At 39.8% G+C, this 15740-nt stretch overlaps 1 protein-coding gene across 3 annotated transcripts in view; it reads left to right on the top strand.

The window, feature by feature from the left end:
* The window catches only part of abat (4-aminobutyrate aminotransferase), a 53495-nt gene that overhangs the window by 33378 nt on the left and 4377 nt on the right, over positions 1–15740 (top strand). The window contains exons 9-18 of one of the 3 annotated variants that reach the window (XR_520893.1): positions 2089–2169; positions 2370–2462; positions 3478–3540; positions 3677–3740; positions 4894–5042; positions 6200–6337; positions 8839–9006; positions 10105–10251; positions 10945–11056; positions 12715–15656. Coding sequence is in view for 2 of the 3 variants with exons in the window: in XM_008299594.1 (XP_008297816.1) it covers positions 2089–2169; positions 2370–2462; positions 3478–3540; positions 3677–3740; positions 4894–5042; positions 6200–6337; positions 8839–9006; positions 10105–10251; positions 10945–11056; positions 12715–12836 (1137 nt within the window). In the remaining variant the exon portion in view is untranslated. Of the gene's footprint in view, positions 1–2088; positions 2170–2369; positions 2463–3477; positions 3541–3676; positions 3741–4893; positions 5043–6199; positions 6338–8838; positions 9007–10104; positions 10252–10944; positions 11075–11104; positions 11993–12714; positions 15727–15740 lie in introns of those variants that run through there. The other 2 variants (XM_008299594.1, XM_008299595.1) reach the window with 2 other exon arrangements.

Genomic DNA, 15740 nt, shown 5'->3' with positions numbered 1-15740 from the left:
CATTTGAGTGGCTCCCCTCTGGATGTCGCCTTCGCTGCCCAGGCTGCTGGACTCAAAGAAGGAGGGCAACTTTTGTTCCCAGAGCTGTATAAGATGCATAACCATCTTTGACCCACTGACTCCCTGCCAATGCTAATGTAATGTAATGTGATATAAAAGATGTGGTTTATTGTTTATTATTTTCCATCCATCCATTACCGCTTAATCCTCACTATGGTCGCAGGGGGGCTGGACTCCCAGCTGACTCAGGCTGAAGACAGGGGACACCCTGGACAGGTCACCAGTCTATCACAGGGCTACACTTAGAGACAGACAACCAAGCACACTCGCATTCACACCTACGGACAATTTAGAATCACCGATTACATCAACAGGTTTTTGGACTGTGGGAGGAAGCCGGAGAACCCGGAGAGAACCCACACTGCACAGGGAGAACATGCAAACTCCACGCTGAAAGATCCCGGGTGTCCTCACTGGGACACGAACCGGCGACCTTCTTGCTGTGAGGCAACGATGCTAACTACCAAGCCACCTTGCAGCCCTGTTTATTATTTATTTTTATTATTTTGGGGTTTTTTCTATTTCTTCATATTAAATGCTCAGTGAGCTTTTGAATTGCCCCAAGGGGATAAATGAAATGAATGAATGAATGAATAAATTGAAATGAATTAAAAATACTTTATTTATCCCAGAAGGGAAATTCAATAAAGTTATTTGAATTGAATTGAATGGAACTGGGCTACAAGGTCCAAGATCAGGTGTAGCCTGTCTGAATGACTATTGCCCCGTCGCACTGACACGGATTGTGATGAAGTGTTTTGAACAGCTCGTCAAACCACATATCACAGCCAGCCTTCCTGCATCGCTTGACTCTCTTCAGTTCGCTTACCGTCCCAACTGTTCCACAGAGGATGTTATATCCACCACCTTGCACTCAATCATCACCCACCTGGAAAATAAAGGTTTAATACTATCATCCTCCAGAGACTAATTGAGAAACTCCTCCTACTCGGTTTGGATACCGCCACATGTCTCTGGGTCCTGTATTTTCTGACTGAAGGACCGAGTCTGTCTGAGTCGGAACATTTCCAACTCCATCACGCTGAGCACTGGATCTCCTCAAAAGGCTGTGTACTCAGTTCACTGTTGTTTACACTGCTAACACACGACTGTGCAGCCACACATGAGGGGACAAGTTTGCTGATGATACCACAGTAGTGGGACTTATTCGTGAGAACAAACAATCAATGTCCAGAAATGAAGTGAAACACCTTGAGGGCTGGCACAGTAAGAACAACCTGCTGCTCAACGTGGACAAAACAAATGAGATCATTATCTACTTCCGGAGGTCATGTCCTGAGCATGCTTCCCTCAGCATCAGTGGCTACACAGTGGAGAAGTGGCGAACATCAAGTTCCTCGGAGTGCAGATCTCGCAGGACTTGAGCTGGAATAAGAACACCACAGTGATCACCAAACAGTCTCAGCAGAAACTGCATTTCCTGAGGAAGCTGAAACAAGCCTCTCTCACTGCCAGCATCCTCAGGACTTTTTACAGACGTGTGGTGGAGAGCGTTCTGACATGCTGCATCTCAACATGGTACTCCAGCTGCAGTATGTCGGACAGAAAAGCCCTGCAGAGGATCCTTACAAGAGTTGAGAGGGTCACCGGAGTTTCCTCACCTCTGTCCAAGAACTTTTCCAGAGCCACTGCAGGAGCAGGGCACTGAACATTGTCAGGGACTCCTCACACCCTCTCCATAAACTGTTTGAACTGCTACCATCAGGCAAACGTTTCCGGAGCATTAAAGGAAGAACAGCTTCATTCCACAAGCTGTCAGAATGCTGAAGTGCTGATCTACATATGCAAACATTTCTTTATTTAAATTGCTTTGAGTTATTGGCTCCTGAAGAAACGCTCTCTCGTCTTGCCTGTGCTACTGTGTATGTACAGCAAAATGACAGTAAACTTGATTTGATTGATTTGATATCTACAGTATGATCTTTAAAAGTGTATGTGATGACTGAATACAGTCATGCATGTGCATGCATATGTGATCCTGAATTAATTGTGCTCTCTTTCCTTAAGAGTACTTTTGTGAACCGACCTGCCCTGGGAATCCTGCCACCTGAGAACTTTCCGGACAAACTTACTGAAAGTCTCATCTCAGTTAGTATCACACACACGCACACACACACGTACAACTTAGAATTTAATATGCTGAACATACAGGGTAAAAGTGTTGTTATCCTTGCTTTTATTATGGTTTAACTGAAATTGTACATCATTTTCTAGCTTTTATTTAACTTTCTGTCGATAGTGCCAGTTGACTAAACTTCACATACTTTTCTTGCCTTTCTTTCTGTCAGGTGGCTCCTAGCGGAATGACTCGTGTTCAGACAATGGCTTGTGGTTCTTGCTCCAATGAGAATGCTTACAAAGCAATGTTTATCTGGTACAGGGTGAGTGAGTACATACTGAGGATATATTATGCATTACCTGGTTGAAATGGTCTAAACCAAATGACCTTAGTAAAAACAATGAATTAATTAGAGCGCCAGTACGTTGCCCAGTTGTTTTATCTGTTAATTTGACATAATGCTGGGGGACTTCCGAGAGGCAGAAAAAAGGGAAATATCCAAATCAACAGAGCAAAGGTCAATTGATATGAGTTTCACACAGTTATCAGTGATAATGTGACATTTTATTTCCACAAATAAAAACGAAATAATAAAGACAAATTAACTTGGTTTTAATGCAGTCAGTATTTTTCAAGGGCCTGCATAATCCCAGACTGTAGCTCCTACTTATTAAAACAGCCTAGGCAGCCCAAAATAACTGTTATTCAGAAGCAGACTTGTCTGTTTGACCTGTTGCACTACAATTTAGTAAATTGGTATAACTGTCTGTCTTTGTCAGTAATGTTGTCTGACATCCTTATAAAAGATAAAACTAAATCCAAAATAGGTGGCAAAAATGAAGGTTTCAGAAATTCTAGATGTAACAGTTCCCGTAATGGAACTGATGGCTTTCTTTTAAAAACTGCAATAACCATGATTGCATCACGATGATGTTTTTTTTAGTGGCTGATGGTACTCTCTGTGATAAGTGCCCATGTGGCTCTGAATGAAGCTGAATAATTTTAGTGCCATTAAAATCTAAATATTACATCAAATTACCTAATGTGCTGCTGGACATATTAACCTTAAACCTACATTTTATTGCCACAAACCTTGTGTCATGCAGCATTTGTGAAAACACTGCAGAACTGGAGCCAGTCTTTCTCCAATGGGCAGCTTGTATTGTGATGTGAAAACATGAAGCCTGCAGTACACAAACACTGAGAATGGTCTTTCTGTGATTTAGGAGACACATTGTCACTAATAGCTGAAATGAACAATATTTGCATGAGGGGAATGTGCAAATTTTAAAATGCAAAATCAGCTTAACTTCTTTGTTCGTTTGCTTTTGTTTCAGAATAAGGAACGAGGCCACAAGACTCCATCTGATGAAGACCTGAGCTCCTGCATGATAAATCAGGTCTCACTACTTCTTATAATATTTTGCTATTTCTAGCTATATTGTGTTAAATATGTGCTTCTTTTTCATTATTTTTGTTTTTGTTTTTCTGTTGCTTTGTTACTTTCTCTTTTTATTCCTTGCCTTTCTATCTAAGGCCCCGGGTTGTCCAGACCTCAGTATTTTATCTTTCATGGGAGGTTTCCATGGAAGAACACTGGGTATGTTAAATACTTACATAAACGGAAACGTCAGTGTTTTACATGAATGTTGCCACTGTGTAGAGATTTAAAAAACTGAACAGCTCTCCTCTTTTACTATAATGCAGATGTTTTGTATGCAGCTCTCACCTTAACGGGCTGGATATGTTTGAATAGAGCCAGATTAAAGGGTTTTTATAATGGAGACTTCTTTTTGAAAGCCGCATGCTGGCTGATACTCAGCCTTCCAGGCTGGTGGGTATATTGAAGAAGTGTTCTGCCAACTGTGAACACCAACTTTAAATTTGAAATGTAACATGATGTAACTAGCAAATTTCATTCTGCTTATGGAAGAAACACATTACAGTACCCTTTGCATTTCAGTGTTGTCATTGTGTAGGTGGACAAAACCTATGTGGGGCAAACTCCATTCTAATCACATACTCTCAGTGTGCAATAATCACTACATCTCTCGGTGGTGACAATTTCAGCTATGTGTCTATATTTGCTAGCTTTATGCTGGCAGACTTCAGCATAAATATCTCACACACTCAGGATCTACTGGTCTGGTCAGCTGAACCGACTTCATAAAGCCAATGTTCAAAATACTGGAAGGTGAAAAAGCTTTTTCTTTTTTAATCGAATGAGACCTGAAAAAAGAGAGAAACTCTAACTTGCCTAATACACTATGTAAAAAAGATACTGCCATGCACATCACCTGCACATTTGTTTTACATACTGTGTGGAAATGGTTGAACCTGCCAGCATAAATGAGAAATAACATAATAGAAATACACACAGAGAACATTAATACACAAATACACTCTATTACAAAAATATACAGGGTTAAAGTGTATGGTATTCCTGATGTCTTAGTGCTGTATACTAAGGTCTCCATATTGATAGTTATATTTTAGTGACAGCATGTGTGGAAGAAATTGCTTCCTCCAATTGCTTTTAAAAGCATGTGGCAGTAAGGGTTGGGAAGATGTAGTGGCAGACTGTTCAACAGTGAAAACTGTTCTTTTATTAAAGTCACAATGTAACAAAATACAAAAATGTACTATCCAAAATAAGATGATTTAAGGGTAAAGGCTATTAAATAAGTACATTAAAGGCTAAATTAGCATTTCCACATTGGGTATTCAGCTAACATCTTTTTTGTCTCGTTAAGGTTGCTTGGCAACAACACACTCCAAAGTAATCCATAAGCTGGATGTGCCATCATTTGATTGGCCAATTGCCCCATTCCCCAAACTGAAGTACCCACTGGAGGAGTTTACCAGAGAGAATGCCCAGGAGGAGGCCCGTTGTCTGGAGGAGGTAGGCTGTGTATATTGCTAACATAAACAGACAGGGAGTAACTTAACCAAGGTTAGCACAACTTCAGCAATGCAACGTAAATGAAGAGCATGATCGTTGCAACGAAGCACGCGTCAGTCACCATGACTCATGGCAAAGAGACTAAAGTGAAACAGGAGTCATTGTTAATGTCACAACGTTGTTGTGAACTTATCTGTCAGTAGCTCTGCTCATCTCACTCCTGTAATGATGCCTGGCTGTAACCTACTCCTGTACTACTGAGAAGACAGCGGTTAGGACTGAATGGAGTCAGAGCTCCATCTAGTGGACAAACTGCACAATGACAGCATTCTGCACAACTGTGACCACTTAACAGCATTTACTGTTTGATGAGTAAGGGCAGTAAGTGAGCAGTCAATTCTTGAAGTTGATATGTTGGCAGCCGGGGAAAAAAAAGGTGGCATGAGGATCTGAGTGACTTCAAACTTTGCATGTCCAGGTTGTGTGGGGTATCGCTGGTGCGCAGTGGTTAGTATCTGCCGAAAGTGGTTCAAGGAAGGATGACCGATGAGCCAGTGACATAGTAATGGTCCAATCTGCATGCTCCAATTCCACAGAAGGCCCAATGCTGGCTATGATAGTAAGGTGTCAGAAGAACATTTGCAAAGCAGCTTATGGCATATGAAGCTGCGTTGCCACAGACCCAATCAAGGCAACCCTGTGATTTTGGATTCAAGGAGCAGTGCTATCCCGCCTGGAATAAGGAGACTGTGGCCCCCTTCTCGAGCCCAGCCGGGGGGGGGGAGCTTGTTGGCAAGTGTTTGGCCGCCAAGCTGTAGGCCCTGGGGCTCGATTGAGCACAGCCTGGAAAAGCTACATGAGGCCACCACCCAGTGGTCCCACCACCTACAGGCAAAGGCTTTGAGGTTGGGTGCAATAGAAGCCAGGAGTCAAGCAGACAGGCAGGGCAGCAAAGGTTCTGGAAACCAACTCCTTGAGAGGGGTTGGAGTTTTTCAGCATTGCACAGGGTGAGAGATACAATAGAATACTTTATTGATCCCCCAATGGGGGAAATTTAAACGACCTAAAGTGTTCAATTTATTTTTCACTTTTAAGTCATGAAAATATCTCCTGGACCAAAATAAAAATACATTTGTGTGCTTGTTTGCATATCCAGGTGGAGGATCTGATCGTGAAGTGGAGGCAGAAGGGGATGCCTGTGGCAGGGATTGTAATTGAACCAATTCAGGCTGAAGGCGGAGACAACCATGCCTCCCCAGACTTCTTCAAACAGCTCCGCAAAATTGCACGCAAGGTAAGAGTTTCTACAAAAGTAACAGAGCTTTTCAAAGGCAGTCTGTTGTACTCATTTAGAGGTGTATCGAACTTGAAAAAAACTACTGGTTTACAAGTCTCAAACACCACAGTTTTAACACAAATGCATCAATTATTCCGAGTAATACTTTGAAATAGTCACACCTTGGTAAAATTTATATCTGACAATAGAGTAGTGGTTGATAATATGTCAGCGATTATGCTCCATTATATTTAGATTTTACAATGATGTGATCTGACTTGAGTGCAGAGTGAGAAGAGGATGAGACCGCTGAGTCCCACAGTGAATATTCACTTATACATTGTACTATAACTATGTTGGTTGGTTTTGTAGCTATAGTGGCTGAGCTTCTGGTGTCTTACTCTATTTTACTATATTAGAGGATACAGAGTAGTCATGACATCTTTAGAGACAGATAAAGCCAAGTCAGCAGGCAAGCATGACAAGTAACTGATGAGTGAAAATCTGGTTGATTGTCTCATTTAATATTATTATTTGGCAAATCTAAAGAAATGCCTCCCCACACCATTACTGACTCACTGCCAAACCGGTCATGCTGGAGGATGTTTCAGGCAGCAGAATAGTTCTCCACGCCATCTCCAGAATCTGTCACGTCTGTCACATGTGCTCAGCATGAACCTGCTCTCATCCGTGAAGAGCACAGGGCGCCAATGGCCAATCTGCCAACCTTGGTGTTCTCTGGCAAATGCTAATCGCCCTGCACGGTGTTGGGCTGTAAGCAAAAGCCCCACTTGTGGACGTCGGGCCCTCATGCCACCCTCATGGAGTCTGTTTCTGACAGTTTGAGCAGAAAAATGCATATTAGTGGCCTGCTGGAGGTCATTTTGCATGGCTCTGGCAGTGCTCCTCCTTGCACAAAGGAGGAGGTAGCGGTCCTGCTGCTGGGTTGTTGCCCTCCTATGGCCCCCTCCACGTCTCCTGGTGTACTGGCCTGTCTCCTGGCATCTCCTCCATGCTCTGGACACAGCAAACCTTCTTGCCACAGCTCACATTGACGTGCCATCCTGGATGAGCTGCACTACCTGAGCAACTTCTGTGGGTTGTAGCCACCGCCTCATGCTACCTCTTGGGGTGAGAGCACTGACAAAATGCAAACATGACCAAAACATCAGCCAGAAAGGACAACAACAGAGAAATGGTCTGTGGTCAGCACCTGCAGAACCACTCCTTTATAGGGGTTGTCTTGCTGATTGCCTCCCATTTCCACCTGGTGTCTGTTCCATTTGCACAACAGCAGGTGAAATTGATTCACAATCAGTGTTGCTTCCTAACTGGACAGGTTGATTTCACAGAAGTGTGATTGACTTGGAGTTACGTTGTGTTGTTTAGGGGTTCCCTTTGTTTTTTTGAGCAGTGTAGTAATGTATTTAATGACACTAATGTTGTAGAGACAAATAAATTTAACATTTCATAAAAAACATTAGCCTTCATCTTAACTATATCATCAAACAGCTGTTGCTAACATTGAAAAAGGCTCAAAATTTTACTTTTTGCAACTTTGCAAAATACATCTCTTCTCCACTTCTCTAGGTTTTTTTTTTTAATGTATTTTTCTACATTGCTAAACAGTTTTGCAACACAGAATAGCTGCATCTCACTATCATTCAAAAAACAAGAGTTTATTTTCCATAACCAATTATCATCTTAGGCAGAACTAAGCAAAGAATGCGGTGATAGTGCTCCTTCAAAATAGTGAAGGGGGGGAGAATTGTTTTGGTCGATCATTTGCACACAAGGTGGAGAGCACTGTCATTAAAATGACTCATTCACCAAAACAAAATCAAAAAAGAAAACAGCAGAGCTGCCTTTCTGCATAATCTAAATCCTATGCAAAACTAAAAATTCAGTGTAGTGAGTTCCTGACCAGAGGTGGTGGTTGTTGTTTTTTCCTATAGGATAGATTTTGAATGCAGTAACATGCAGACAGTGGAAGAGGGGGAGAAAGCCACGTGACACACGCTGCCAATGGCAGGCTTCTAGCTACCATTATTTATAGATTCTGTAATATTATTAATATAGTATTATTATAGATAATAACTGATTGGTAGATATGGGTTTGCAAAAGCGGTGTGTAAAGATTTCAACTCAGTTTCTGTCTTTTGTGTGGCCACTCCTACCATCAGCAGTGAAATATGTTATCCATAGGAGAGCTAAATCCAAAATAGCAACTCACTGATTACAAGACTAGAGGGCATTTGATGCATAACAGATTGCAAAGGTCCTTGAGCTAATTTCTGGCATTGGATTGTATATATAAATTTGATTTGACTTTTCTTGACTGCAGTAAATCCAGAAATGCCATGCCCACCTTCATCTTATGACAGCTGCGATCCATCCATAGATCTTCACAGCCTTATCATATCCACAGCATTTGGATTAAATCAAGATTTACATTATGTTTGTATTCATGATCTGTCTGTTAGTCCTTTTCAATCTGTTATTTTTTTTCATTCCACCAGCATGGCTGTGCTTTTCATGTGGATGAAGTCCAGACTGGTGGGGGTGGCACAGGAAAGTTTTGGGCCCATGAGCACTGGGGCATGGATGACCCTGCTGACATTGTCTCCTTCAGCAAGAAGCTTCTGACTGGGGGCTACTACCACAAGGATGAATTGCAGGCAGATAAGGTTTGACTTTTTTTGTTTATTTTTATCCAATAATGAAATTGAGTAGCAAAAAAAACAAAACAGAAGAGAGCTCCACAACAACAGAACTAGTAATCAGTTTGTAACCAAAAAGCTCTACACAGACCTTCAAACTGGGTATGAGCCCCACGATGAGCAAACACTTCACATACAAGCCATGCATTAAAATATTCACAAAATTTTGAACATGACATGAACAAAACATCTGTTTCTTAAATACCATTAAAGCAAACTTTGTAAGCTGTTGCAGACTGTGTGTTTCTCCTTTTGTCCTCAGGTTGGGTTTGACCCTGGTTTGATCTTTCCAAAAGTAGCTCTTGTTCTGCACATTGTCCTCTTTATTTCCTCCTAGTATCCATATCTGTAGTTATTACCTCATTAACCAAAATACTAAGTGGACCAAGTGCGTTTCTTTGAGTTCAACGGATATGAAGTTAAAAACTCAGAGCTTGATTTTTTTTTATTTTTTTTTAAATACTGCACTATGGCTTGCATATTGAGTGACTGGCTCGACCTGGAGTACACACCAGGGCTGAATTAGATGAAGTCTCTGTCAACTTTTATGGCCACATTCTCAAAATAATGTATTAAAGACTGTGTCAAAACCTTGTAAGTGTACTTAAAGGACTAGCGTGATTTAGTGTCATCAAGTGGAATGGTTGCTCTTCACCCCTCCCTTTCCAAGCATGTAGGAGAGCCTACTTTGGCTACTACTTCAACAACAAAATGCCAGAATCCATCTTTAGGCCAATTCTAGGCTGCTGTCTAAACATATGGGGCTCTGTGCAAGAGGACACACTTCCTATGCAGATGTAAAGGATTAATTTTAAAAACTGTATTTGTGCAAATCTTTCTGGTTTATTTACAAAATGCTGTACACAGTTACATATCTTGCCAATTAAAAAATAAATCTATTTATTCTGATGTTTTTTATACATTTGAATTTCTGTTTTATCCAAATTTTTTCATACTTCTGAATGTATTCATACAAAATGTTTTCATACTTTCAGGTACACTAATGATGCATATCAACAATACTTTTGACCCTATTTTGTTTCCTTTTTCTTTTTTTTTTTTTAGCCATACCGCATCTTTAACACATGGATGGGTGACCCATCAAAGAACTTGTTCCTTTCAGAAGTTCTTAATGTAATCCGTAGAGAAAACCTTCTGGAGGAAGTGACCCGTTCGGGGAAAGCCCTGCTACATGGCCTTTATGAGCTACAGGTACAGTGCTTACAGTTGCAGTTTAATTCACTTGGTCCAAATGTATTTATTCAATTTGTATATAATTCAGAGCATGCATCATGTATTACTCCCTGTATATATGCTATGTTTTTCATATATTTTAGAAAATGATGTACTTTTACCTCATCTCGACTGAATCTTGAATGCTGGCTCTTAGCACTTTTGTTGACTATCCAGGAAGCCCCTCTTCCTTCTACTTGTGCTACCTGTCAAGCAATGAATCCGCAGCAGCAGAGGACAAGTGAAATGATAGTGAATAATGCGATTTATATTTTACATAATTATAGATATTACAATTACATTATATACTATTGGAAGCATTGCTGTTAGAATATTTTATTATAAAATACAAACAAATTCTGTTTTGAGTTTATTTTTCCTGCACAGTGTTACAAAAAACCATATCAACAAAGTACCAGACTGAGTATTCGCACAAGCAGTTATATTGATATAATCAATACCTATCCTAAACCCATAGATTTTTCTTTACTATTACAACTGGGATAGAAATTTCCCAAAAATCTCTGATTGTATTCAACCCATTAAATTGTACATCAGAGCAGCTATATTGAATTTTTATTGTCTCAGTCATAAACACATTTACTGTGGTTTGGCACAGGCTTGGATGACCTAAATGTGTGTGAACATGACCTATATGCTTGTAATCCCCAGGCTCAGTACCCCGGCATATTGAGCGCAGCTCGAGGACAGGGGACCTTCTGTGCCATTGACATCTGTGATGATGCAACACGCGATAGGATCCTGGTCAAGGCCAGAGACAAAGGTATAAAGCAAATCGATAGTCATTCTCTATTTCTTATTTGGGGGGGAGGGGCTACGGTTCATTTATTCTTGTAAACTCTCATGTTAAGTAGGACATGTTTAGTTTAGTTAGGGGTGTATACGGTCATACTTTGTTCTGCAGGTTTTTCACTAATGCGAGGATGCATTGGCAATATCACGAGATGATAGACTGATTGTCCTTTTCTTACTCTGGCTTTCTTTGGTCTGATTTTACAAATGACTTCATTATAATTCTGTTTTTATCAGTAGTAACTTAACATAGCTCTAATGTGGATGAAAGTGTAGGAAAGTCAAGATAAAGTAAACATTAAAATGAGGACTACAAGAGCAAAACTAAACTTTGTACTAAGCAGATTCAGAAAAAAACTACAAAAATCACTAAGAGCTGAACACAGAGACTTTAAAAAAAAATCTTTCTCTTAGAAGCAACCTGGTTGCTCAACTGGATAAGACGGCGACCCACAAACAGGGGCTAAAGTCCCCAACACAGTGGGCGTGGGATCAACTCCCGACTACAGCTATTTGCTTGCAGGTCTTTCCCCACTCTTCTCCCCGCTCTTGTGTCTCTCTCCACTGCTCTGAAAAAGAAAAATAATTTTTTTAAAAATCTCTCTCTCTACTCACTGAGACCACCTCATAGTATATAGACAAGGACAAGACCATCACAGGTTAGCTGTGGTCGGTCCTGCTGCAACGTTGGACTACAGCACTCTTCGTTACCACAGTCCACTGCTGTGAGCCTGGCAATGGGGAGCTGAGTCACACACCATAATGAGCAGCATGTCGTGCCTAAAGCAGACCTGAACTACGGACACACTTTTATAGTTTTCTGTAAATAGTTTTGACTGTGCAATTAGGACAGTACTTTGACCAGCACATCTAGTTTTCAACCAGCCAAAAACAGGACATGTCACCCCGCTGTTCAGATCGCTTCACTGGCTTCCAATTGCTGCCTGCATCAGATTCAAAACCCTGACACTTCCTTACAAAACCACAACAAGAACAGCTCCCTCCTACCTGAACTCTCTCATTCAGATCTACACTCCCTCTCGCTCACTATGCTCGACCAACAAAAGCCTCCAGATACAACCACCACAACAGGGCTGAGGTCGATAGCTAGACTCTTCTCCTCTGTGGATCCGCAGTGGTGGAACGAGTTACCAAACTCTGTTCAATCTGCTGATTCCCTCTCAGTCTTTAAGAAAAGACGAAAGACCCAGCTCTTCACTAAATACCTTTGCACTTGACTGCCTGAAAACAAACAAACAAAAAACTAAAAATCCAATTACGTCTCACACAGCCTGCTATTTGCATCAACACCCTGTCACACTTGAATTTGTTCTATAGCACTTTTCCAGATTGTTTTCTCCTGAGTAGATCCTTGCTTGTGTTGTATCTGCTCTCAGATGTACGTCGCTTTGGATAAAAGCATCTGCTTAATGAAATTGTAGAATTTCTGATGACGTGTGTGTGTGTGTGTGTGTGTGTGTGTTTATTTATTTATTTATTTATTTCGGTTTGGGGTGCTAGTCATTACTGTACCACAGCCTCACAAATTTAGGGTTGAAAATGCAAAATTCCAAGATGATGATCCTCTCTTCTTTGAACACTGCTGTAGTAACTGTTTGTCATTGATAGGTGTCCTCCTGGGAGGATGTGGGGATCGATCAATCCGTTTCCGTCCAGCATTGGTTTTCAAGGAGTACCATGTTCACCTCTTCCTCAACATCTTTAATGATGTGTTGGCCAACCTCAAATAAATTCTGATCTTGAAAGAATCTGACTAATCAAGCAAAGTCTGAGTTCATCCAGAATGCAGAGAAGGAAATTCCAGACAGTCTATGTCATGATAAGCACAATCTAAACAATAATAATATTCTATCAAACCTCTATTTCTGGATTCAGGGCCAGTTAAGTTTATAAAAGTAAATATTGGCCATCTCCTTAGCCAGAAATGATGATTTCCTCTTACCTGTGCTGCCATAAAGATGTATCCAGAAAACGATTTAAAGAAGGTACAATAGCTGCAATTTTCTTAGAATGTTGATGTATCTGGAAAATAAATCTGTTGAAATAACTCCAGAATCGTTCTATTGTTCCCATTATATGTCAGTACATCTAGCATGCCTTGCACTGTTCCCTATCAACTTCTTAGACAGTCAAACATTTCAGAAAACGGGCTCAGCCAAAGCCTGTACTACACATGTTGAGCCATCACAAAATCTCATTTTCCAAGATGTAGCAGTGTAACATTCAGTGCGAGTTGGCATCTAATTTCTCATGAATATTCACAGATTTCTGTGGTAGCAGTTGTCGGCTGAACAAATGCTGGTTTACGATGTATTTTTGTAAGTCAACATAAAACGACCTGTAAAGTTGTATTCATTGCTCCATTTTTGTGGCATTTTTTCTGTTGTTAATTTTCTGGTACTGGCAAGTAAAGATGACATTTCCATTCTTAATCTGGCCTACAAAACCTATCTAGAATAAATAGCCAATTCTGAAAAGCCTACTTTGACTTTTCAGAATCTGTGAATAAGTCAGAGATGTATGCAATTAAAAGGTCTGTAATGTGACTCAAAATGTAAGTCTGGTCCTTTAACGGGAACCACAAAATAGATAAATTTGAATAAGATTAAGTTAATATCCAAACTCCTAAAGAAGCATCCTTAATGGCTTAGAACAAAGCATTGCATACAGCTTCTTTTAGTGGTCATATGCCAGTATCACCTCATCTCTGCCTGACTCACAGTCCCTGTGATCATAGTTTGTTGTATGAAGGCCAGTTGTCATCCTGGATACAGAATTCTGTGTTAGTGTTAGGGATGACTCTATATAGGAACACACAATAAAACTAATATGCCAGCTTGCATGTCATTTAATGCTGTCTATTTGAACTGTCTATGTTATGATAATGACTGTTGTGTTGCTCTTAAAAGAACTAATTTTTCAACTTGAAATGTTGTAGCCCAAAAAAATGGTCATCTTAAATGAACCATAAAAATGTCATAGATAATTTAGTGCCTGCATGTTACTTAAATCTAGCATTTGTTTTTTTAAATTTTATTTTGTCACTACTCGCTCAAATCAGAGCAGAAATCAGTAAACTTAAGTGAACACATTCACTTGACTCCTGAACAAAAACTTAGTTTCAGTTTCCAGATTTTTATTAATTTCATCTTCAGGTCTAGCTTTATTGTGTGTATATATATATATATTTATACACATATATATATATATGATTTCATCTAACACTCATTGGTTACAGAATTAGGAAATCATGTTGGTGAATTAAGCACAGAGTGAAACATATTTCATACTTTGCCTCAAGCTGTGTCTGAGATGGGCAAAGCTTTTTGCACAAACATTTGGGTAATATGCTCCCAAACCCAAATGTTTACCATTTCAAAATCACATGCTCTCTAACAACAACAAAAAAAGAAAATACAGGAAACATACAAACATCATAAACCTGTGCTGACACTTCAAGAAATCTACCTTGCTAAGTTGCTACAATATCCGTTTACAAGCAGTCCTCTAAATGCATTCTCCTTCCTTAAGCTTACTGCATGATCCCATTATATTGTAGTAAATTTTTAATTGGCTGAAGAACTGTGTCATCCAAGAGGCCTCTTTAGTTCAGAGTGATTGGTGTTGGTGATGTGGTATAGCATGACGGGGATGACTGCGTATTTGCTGACAGAGTCAGAAGGTTATAACTGATAGGTGGCAAGTCAGGCTTGTTACTCATGCTGTTTGGGTTTGTCTTATCCACTGAAAACACACTATGCAGTTTTAATGGATATTGTCCAGTGGAAAAAATGGGAATGAACCCATTACAGACTCAAAAATAAACTTTGGTTGGGTACATAAAGGTTCGATGTATGATGCAGAGTGAGTTTTTACAGGATGAGATGGACCCAAACAGAACTAACTGTAGCCAAGTGGTTGACTTTGAGCTTTAAGCACAGGTTTATTTCAAGCAGGGTGGTCCATAAATGCATTCGATAATGGGTAATATAAAGCTGTAGTATAATCTCAAACAACTTTACAGCAGAACTTTTATAAATACTTGAATTTTGATTTTGTAAATCTGCTTAAGCTGATTTGATGGAACAGTTGAGACCTTCAGTCATGTCTGTGAATGTTCCATGGAGTTTTTAGAACAAGGAATGTGAACAGGGTCGTAAATTGTGTTACTACATTATTTTATTTTATATTCTTAACAATTTTTCATATATACATATATATATATATGTTTGCTTTTTACATTCACATTGCACAAATTAGATCCCACCTGATGTATTAAAAATAGTTTACAGGGTTAGTTTCTCTTGTATGACTCACATTTAGTATTAAACATACATTTTAACAAACATGTAATAAAGCCAGCAAGGAGGGGTTGGTAGAGTTCCAGATGTTGCGCAATTGTGATGATGACAACAGTGCCTGTCTCCATGTTGTCAGTTAGTATTACACTGAGTATCTGTAATAACTTTCTTTTCAAAAAAATTTGATATTAACTACTAAATACTTGCTCTGCGATCTGAGATAGATGATTATCGATGTAATAATTTTAGATTGCTCTAACTGTTGTCTATTAAACAGTCCTTTCATGTAATGTGATCAATAAAGACTTGTGTAACTTTGTAGAGTGTTTTTTT

This window comes from Stegastes partitus, unplaced genomic scaffold (genome assembly GCF_000690725.1).
Source record: "Stegastes partitus isolate 25-593 unplaced genomic scaffold, Stegastes_partitus-1.0.2 Scaffold1436, whole genome shotgun sequence".
In the NCBI taxonomy this organism is placed as follows: Eukaryota; Metazoa; Chordata; class Actinopteri; family Pomacentridae; genus Stegastes; species Stegastes partitus.
This window is presented reverse-complemented; position numbering and strand designations above follow the sequence as displayed.